This window comes from Mytilus galloprovincialis, chromosome 6 (genome assembly GCF_965363235.1).
Source record: "Mytilus galloprovincialis chromosome 6, xbMytGall1.hap1.1, whole genome shotgun sequence".
Lineage (NCBI taxonomy): Eukaryota > Metazoa > Mollusca > Bivalvia > Mytilida > Mytilidae > Mytilus > Mytilus galloprovincialis.
This window is the reverse complement of record NC_134843.1, coordinates 74,597,293-74,605,515: the sequence shown is the minus strand read 5'-3', so window position 1 is coordinate 74,605,515 and position 8,223 is coordinate 74,597,293. Positions and strand designations below refer to the sequence as shown.

Sequence of the window (8,223 nt, the reverse complement as noted above, 5' to 3'; positions counted from 1 at the left end):
ATACAATGTCGAAAATTCCGGAACTGTTCAGTACCCTTAAAAAATGCAATTTTTCTATCAAAAAAGCTGTGGCACCATATGTGTTTTGCAGTTTCAAATACACCCAAAGGTGTTGTTAATTCAGAATTCGACATTTTTTTTCTATGGATCTTTGATAGTGAAAACGCAGGACCAAAAAAGGCTACCATTGTCACCTATGTAAATAATTACTTCCTTGTAACCTAAAGTGTGATTAATTATTTCCAGCTTTAACATGATTTATTATTTCCAGCTTTAACATATAAGGGGAGATAACTCAAATTAACTATTTTATAAAGTACCCAGTAATAAGAACTAATTTATCAATATTGTTTTGTATAGTCGCCGTCAGCTGAAATTCGTAGCGGTTATCGGTAAAAAAATTTAAACTATCAATCGCGTTCACTCGAGATATAGTTTTTCACATTCCATTCATAAATTGCAAAAAGAAAAACCACTACTGGCCTACCTTTTAAGTGATCGCACTGTAATAATAGTGAGAAACCGGTTCCACTTTTTCTAGAAGTACATTTCAAGAACTGATTTATCATATTTTATCATAAAATTCGATCATTTCGGAGTTTTCCGCTGTCAAGGCGATCACTCAAAATTTGACAAGTTAGCACTGTTATAGTAGTCTCAGGTTAGCACAACGCTAAAAAGCTCACTATACAAATCCAAGCTGAACTATATATACTTTTCATTATATATCTTTCAAAAATTAAATATAAACAGCATTTTGGCTAAAAATTCCAAAATTTAGTCGTTTTTTTTTTAAATAATTTTAAACCTTGATCTACCCAATAATTGATCAGGATAAGCGAAGATGGTTTTTCAAGCACACCTAAGTTTTGCGCATGTGAATTAAATTTTATTGCACTTCCGCATTTCCCACAATATCCGGTAAAGACGATGGCGGCTGTCAAGCACGTTTTCAGTTGATTTGCATTTATAACAGCAATAGTTATGGAATTTCTGTCGAATGTAAATACAGGCAATATGTTTTACAATGTAGATACACAATCCAGAGATTGTCACACACCATGTTTGCCCTTAGCTAAATTGCTGCCTAAAACATCAAACGCATGACTGCAAAAATCTTATGAATCATTTACCTGCCACGGTTGTCTGTTAAATGAGCATTCAAAGACTGTGGCAACACGTAGACAGACATATAAGAACTTAAATAAATGAAACTAAATTATTCACAAACCATGCGAAGGTGTCTAAAATGCAAAGAAAAGGGTGCTATGTACGAAGACGCTACTTTCATAATTGCCCGAAAGTTAAGGATATTTTTTTTTACAGTCATAAGAACTTAAAAGAAGGAGACAATCTGTTTCCTTAAAATTTGGTAATTTTTGCCTTTGGGACCGTAACCTTCCAGGAGGTGTACATTGTATATCTCCCTAATTTAAATGCATCTTTTTTTTTTTATATATATATATATAAAAGATACTATATATATTATTTTATATAGATAACTAGTTTCATTTTATGTTGGTGTGCTAAATCTAGCTGAAATATTTTTAATCTTAAAGGATCGTTAAGACAAAATAATGAATGCTCACAAGTCATAATCTCCTCCCTTACACAGATGAAAAGGGAGTGGTCTAAAGACCTTCAAAATTTAATTATGGTAATAAAGAAGGCAGGAATTTATGTTTAATTGTATTGTCTGATCTTCCATGGATTACCTTGATTCAGAATTATGCTGTCAGAAATATGGAAAATTGAGGCTTCCATGAAAGTAATTTAACATCTTGATTTGGAATGTTAAGGAAGCAACACAGTTTATTTCAAAGTTCTCACATAAGACAATATGCCACTTTACAATCATGAGGCCAAACAAAAATATATGTGTGGTTCCAGTAACCCTACCGTCCCTACTTTTTCGGCTTAAAAATAGCCTACCCTAAAGATTTTATTGTCATTTTTCATTAAGCACTGTTAAAGTCAGAATGTTGCTCCCATAGACTCAGTGTAGAAAAAAAACATAAAATAAAAAAAAAATCCTGACCTACCTACCCTAACTTTTTTTAGATGTAACTGGAACCACACATACTTTTTTATTTGGCCTGATAATGTGAAAAAATCTGAGGTTTCGTCATTGAGTAGGAGTAAACAAATCAAGAATGAATGGCAATAAAATTAAGAATGGAAATGGGAAATATGTCAAAGAGACAACAACCCAAAAATGGAGCAGATAACAGCAGAAGGCCACCTATGGGTCTTCAGCTCAGAGACAAAATCCAGCATCCTAAGGTTTTTCCACCTTGTATTTTTCCCCATTTATAGGGGTGCATGCCCATATCTTTTCTTAATCATGTTAATCAGGAATTTCTTTTACACATGTTCCAAATGATAAATGTCATAAATATTTTACAGGAGATAACATTTGGAGACTTTGATAATCTGCAACAGGAAGATGAAGTTGTCTACCAAATATTGTTTGGTTCTCGACGGACAGAAGGTGGTAGAGTAGAGGTAAGCAAGCATGTTACTACTGTTTACATTATATGTACATTGTTAAAAAAAATATTTCTTAATCAAAATTATCACAACTACAAAGTGTGACAAGTGCAGTGAAGGTATGGATATATGTCAGAAATACTCAGAATAGGTGACACATAAAAATTTCTTAGACAAAATTGCCCAAAATTAACCATAATAGATATTGTTTTATATGAACTAATTTGATTCTGAGTTCACACGTAATTCGAATTCGATTCGCATTAACTAATTTGCATTCGAAACATTTTACGTCTTAACGTCAATTCTAATTCGAATTACAATGCACGTCGAATTCGCTTTGCTGTCCTAACGACATTAACTTTTAATTCGTATTAACAAAAACTTATTTCTAATGTGAATTGGATAAATCGAATTAACCAATTCGTATTAATTCGCATTTAAGAAGAAGAGTGTGAACAAGATCAGCGAATTGGATTCGCATTCGATTCTAATTAAATGTACATGTGAACGAGGCATAAGTTTGAGCGAAATAACATTACTTAAATTAGAGTATTTCCCTTGGCCTCCATTAGACGTGGTACATTGTAAATGGTAGTTTTCCTGTTTTGAAACAAGCGGATCAAACAAGTCAGTTTATAAGAGATCCTTACTTAATTGTAGTGTTGAAGTAAGCAAGGCTAAAAACATTGAAATTAATCAGAAAACAACTTTTTTCTTAAGGGTGTTTGCTTGTCATGTTTTGGAATTTTTGTCAAATTTTCAAAATCCTCTGGTTTTATCCATTTGAATGCCTTAAAACTTTTTGCCAATTGGCCACATTTTTCTTTTTATAAATCTTTTCAATGTATAATTATAAGCCATCTGTAAAAGTCTGATAAAATCTTATTTATTTTTTAACAGTTTCTATGAACTTTAATTTGTCAATGATAAAGCTATAAAAAACCAAGAGAGAACATTTTCCCGCCAAAATTTCAATGGCTAATATCTTGAAAACAAGCATATTTACCTCTATATATTTTTAGCTTTTTATGTCCCATTTATGGGCATTATGTTTTCTGGTCTGCCTCTGTTCGTTTGTTCATCTGTCTGTCCCGCTTCAGGTTAGAGTTTTCGGTTGAGGTAGTTTTTAATGAATTTTAAGTCCAATCAACTTGAAACTTAGTACACTGCTACCTATCATATGATCTTTCTAATTGAAATGCCAAATTAGAGATTTTCCCTCATTTTCACAGTCCACTCAGTGTTCTAGGATTTTTTTGGCACCTTGACTTACCACAATAAGATCAATAAAAAAATTACTTACCCACATCTAAAAGTTAAATCCGCCAACCAATGCGGACGGCGCAAAAAAAACGATTTCTTACTAAATTTGACAAATATGTTATAGTTATTACTATGTCATTTATTAAGAGCTATAATAAATGCAACTGTAAGTTTATTTTCCTCCGATGACAAGAAAAAAAATCGTTTATGTCCCGATTTAAGCACCAGTTATCAATTTGGATTTTCCGATTTTACCGACACCGTGACCGACTTTTAGAATGATAGGAGAAGAATGTGGTCTCTTTTGCGCTTGATTACACCTAGTAAACGAGTGCTTGAATAAAAGCGCCGATAGACATCGACAAAATCTTCGATCTTTTATCAAAGTTTTTTCTCGTGATTTAATAAAAATAAAAAGCAGATATGGGAAAATTGAAGAGGACCGGGAAATTTCAAGAGTTTTTCGGCTTCCCCGAACTTGAAAATTGACTTACCACCGGGTGACAAAGGCTAAAAAATGACCTAATCCACTTACCCCGGGTAACGGGTAATGGGAATCCTAGAACACTGCCACTGAACATAGAAAATGATAGTGCAAATGGGGCATTCGTACTGGGGACACATTCTTGTTTGATTCCTTAATTAAAACCTTATCAATATATACTACTTTTATGAAAAGCTATTTATTTTGAAACTGAGTAGCGAAATTCTTAAAGTGTAGCAGTCATTATTCTATACAACAAGTGTTCATATAGACCAACAACATCGTCGACATGGCAATAAAAGGGATAAAAGTTATCTATTGAAAGGACTGCTTTTATTTCTCAGCGAATAACAGCATCGAATAACCAATAGATCGGAAGTGTAAAATGTAAAAAAAAATTCTGCTTAGCAATGAATGTTTTTGAATCATTTTTAAGCCCATTATGGGACTTATAATATTATACATGTACTGTTGTCTGTAATATCTGTCCATTGTCTACATGTGATGTTGGTCGATAACTCAAAAATGCTTTTAGCAATTTGCATGAATCTTTGGTGAATTGTTATATATATCTATTGACGTTAGTTCCCTTTCAATGTTTATAAATTTAAGATTTTATGTTCCAAAGTTATTGGGTTTTATTCTTTAAAAAGGGTGATTTTCCAGTTTGAAAAGCGTTGGATGACATTTTTGTACCATGCATGCACTCATAGTACAGCTCTTTTTTTAAATATGTGGAACATAAATGTTCTAGTCAAGACGGGAGTTAAGGCTACTTATGTGTTTCATTACTCGATTAAAAAAATATATGCATACAAAAATATTGGGACTCAAGTCCTGATAAAAAGTGAAAGATTCAAAAATCTCAAATCACCTTTCATTTTTATTTTCATCAAATAAAAAAGTAAAAATTTTTTTATTGGGTAAAAAAAACATGCATTTAAGTAGTATACATGTACGTAAATTGATTATCTAAGATAAGTGTGGGTTATAATGAAATTGAATTCTTTGCAATCTTATGTATCTGTTTCAGTTTCCATGGGATTCCAAAGAGAATAACAGAGGTGAGTGCAAAGAGTTGAAAAAAATATGTCTTTCAGAGATCCTTGAATGCTGTTAACATCTTATCACCAGCAACATATTTGTTTCATTGGATTTTTTCTGACATGTTTATGAAATAGATTTGTATTAAAATATCTTTTGGTATAAAATTATGTTTAAATATAAATGACAAGGTATCAAATTTAGCTTTTCCAACCGTTTTGCAGTTGGAATTCCTAGTCCAAGAAGAAAAAGAGCTTCATGGATATAAGCAGATTTGGGATGAGTGCCAATGAGATAACTCTTCACCCAAGTCACAATTTGTTAAAGTAAACCATTATAGAACATAATTAATATAGGTCAAAGTTTATGCATTGTTCAGAGCACTGATTTGAATCTGTTTTCCCCATAGTTACAGATGAAGACAAATTGAATCAGCAACACACAGAATATACACATGATCAAAGTCAAATGGACATGGACGGAAACAACAGTTCATCATCATCAAAACCTTATGAGCGAAGAAATAAAAAAAGAAGGCCACCAGGCTATTATGAAAAACTTCAAGAGGAAATTGAAAAAGAGAGAATTAGAAAGCTAGAATCTAATATGCATGCCGAAAATATAACTCATAATGCATTTAACTTTAAAGAAACTTCATATACTAGTCAAAGTGATAGAGACACTGTACAAACACAATATATACAGAAAAATCGCACAGATTATGCTCAAAATTATGCAAGTGCTCCACCCGCTCAGAACAATTTCCAAACAAACATTTCTGAAGGTGTGGAACTAGTGACTGATGACATTTCTTGTGTAACTCTGTCTAAGGATGATAGTCTTGCACATTCACACATGGTCCACACAACACACGAAAATGTTTCACACTCATCAATGTTTCACACTTCACAGACACCCTTATATCCTTTACAAACATCTTGTCCTCCCCCTCAAACATCTGTTTATACACCGCAACCGTGGTTACCAGATTCTTTACAAGACACAAAGACTGTCACTCATAATACTAACCCCACCTCATCAGAACACATAGACTTGTCTTTTACATCAGTCAATAAGCCACCCAAAAGCAGCATTTCTTCAGGATATGAAGATTCGTCACAGGCATCACAGGAAATCGTAACACAGGTTGATTCAATTGTTAATCATACGAATATTTCTAAAGATGTTGAAACTGAAAGTGAAAATTTAGTGGACTTTGCCAGTTATCCCCCTTTGCAACCAGCATCAAACAATATTCCAATAGGTGCTCCAGGAAATAAACAAGAAAATGGTGAAAAAAGTTTTGAAATATTAAATGTGGAGGAAAATTCTCCGGCAAAACAAGAGAATTCCTCAGGAGAACAGTCAGCCTCAGTTTGGGGAGCAAAACCCAAATCCTGGGCGAACTTATTTAAAGGGGATTCCCCTTCAACAGCAGCATCTGTGATATACAATGAAAACTATGTAGATGTTAATTATCCATCACTTGACCAGGAAAAGGATCCCAAAGAAAAACAAATAGTAAATATGTCTCCCGTTCCTGCCATTCATGATTCAGCAGCAGACATACTTGGAGGTAATAATACTATTTTTTTTTAAATGAGGTTTAAAAGACATTTATACAAATTATTTATACATGTATTTACTATTTTATTTTTTTAATTTTAAACATTTTCACAACAAAAACATTTTATTTTTAATTTCTTTTTATAGTTTATTTACATACTTACAATGAACTTTCACTTTCAGTACGTTGCTATTAATAACGTTACTTACCACTGTAACATTATGACGTTTAAATTTTAACAACGCGATTTTTTACTTCAACATGATTTTATGTATTGTTTTTATCCTGATGACGGTGCCCTAGGCTCCGAAACATGTCGATCAATAGATTTTCTGCAGCAGTCCCTAAAGTGTTGTTGTTATAAGACTCTCTACATTTTATGTTTTCATCATAACGACCCTGCATACCCTCGGGTATCCACTTTATGGACTCTACCGTACTACAGACTCGCTAGGCGTTGGTTCACTTTCGTTTGTAATTGATTTTATTTTATTTTTTGTTTACAGCTGATTCTTTTGAAATAGATTTTCTAGTGCCTTATCTTGATTCTTTATATGTTTTTATGAAATATCCCTTCATTATTATATAACTGCTGCTAACAATCTAAATTATGAATACCAGCAATCCGTATGTACAAATGTAATGCAATGATTAATAACATTATTATGATTATACTGCGCTCTGAGGAAGGTTATTTATTACATGTATCTTATATAAGGAATTAAAAAGAAAAAAATCAAGGAAATAGAATATGAATTAGAATTTAAATTAAATCAAGTTTCCTGATTTGCTAGAAGGAGGATCTCTAAAATATTTGGGAAAAAAAATGATGATAATTTTTTGAGGGGGAATTGAAATAAGAATGACAATATGTAATCATGATCTTAAATCAGCACAAGAAGTGTGTCAGGTCATCAATAGACCATCCTTTAATTTATCGCTTAAACGATTTAATGTGATTATGTATGGTAGCAAATAATTGATGTTTTGTGTGAAAGAGAGACAAGGTACCAGCATTTTGACAAGAGGGACATTTAAACTCATAATACATGTACATGTAAGTCCAAATTAACAGAAAATGCCATGGTAAAAAAAGATGAAGACCAACAGGCAAACAAAGTACACAAAACACTACATAGAAGACTAAGCAACAGAAACCCCACCAAAAACTGGTCACATGATCAGATACATCCCACCAAAAACTGGTCACATGAACAGATACATCCCACCAAAAACTGGTCACATGATCAGATACATCCCACCAAAAACTGGTCACATGATCAGATACATCCCACCAAAAACTGGTCACATGAACAGATACATCCCACCAAAAACTGGTCACATGAACATTCAGAAGTTTGTAACATTGTGC

The 8,223-nt window shown here is 32.7% G+C and overlaps 1 protein-coding gene across 1 annotated transcript in view; it reads left to right on the top strand.

Annotated features, from left to right (window-relative positions):
- Positions 1-896: 896 nt before the first annotated feature.
- LOC143080317 (ubiquitin carboxyl-terminal hydrolase 10-like) overlaps positions 897-8,223 on the top strand; it is a 31,994-nt gene continuing 24,667 nt past the window's right edge. Inside the window, exons 1-4 of the mRNA XM_076256099.1 lie at positions 897-1,002; positions 2,407-2,505; positions 5,274-5,304; positions 5,694-6,860. Of these exons, the coding sequence (XP_076112214.1) occupies positions 985-1,002; positions 2,407-2,505; positions 5,274-5,304; positions 5,694-6,860 (1,315 nt within the window). The 5' untranslated portion in view covers positions 897-984. The remainder of the gene's footprint in view (positions 1,003-2,406; positions 2,506-5,273; positions 5,305-5,693; positions 6,861-8,223) is intronic.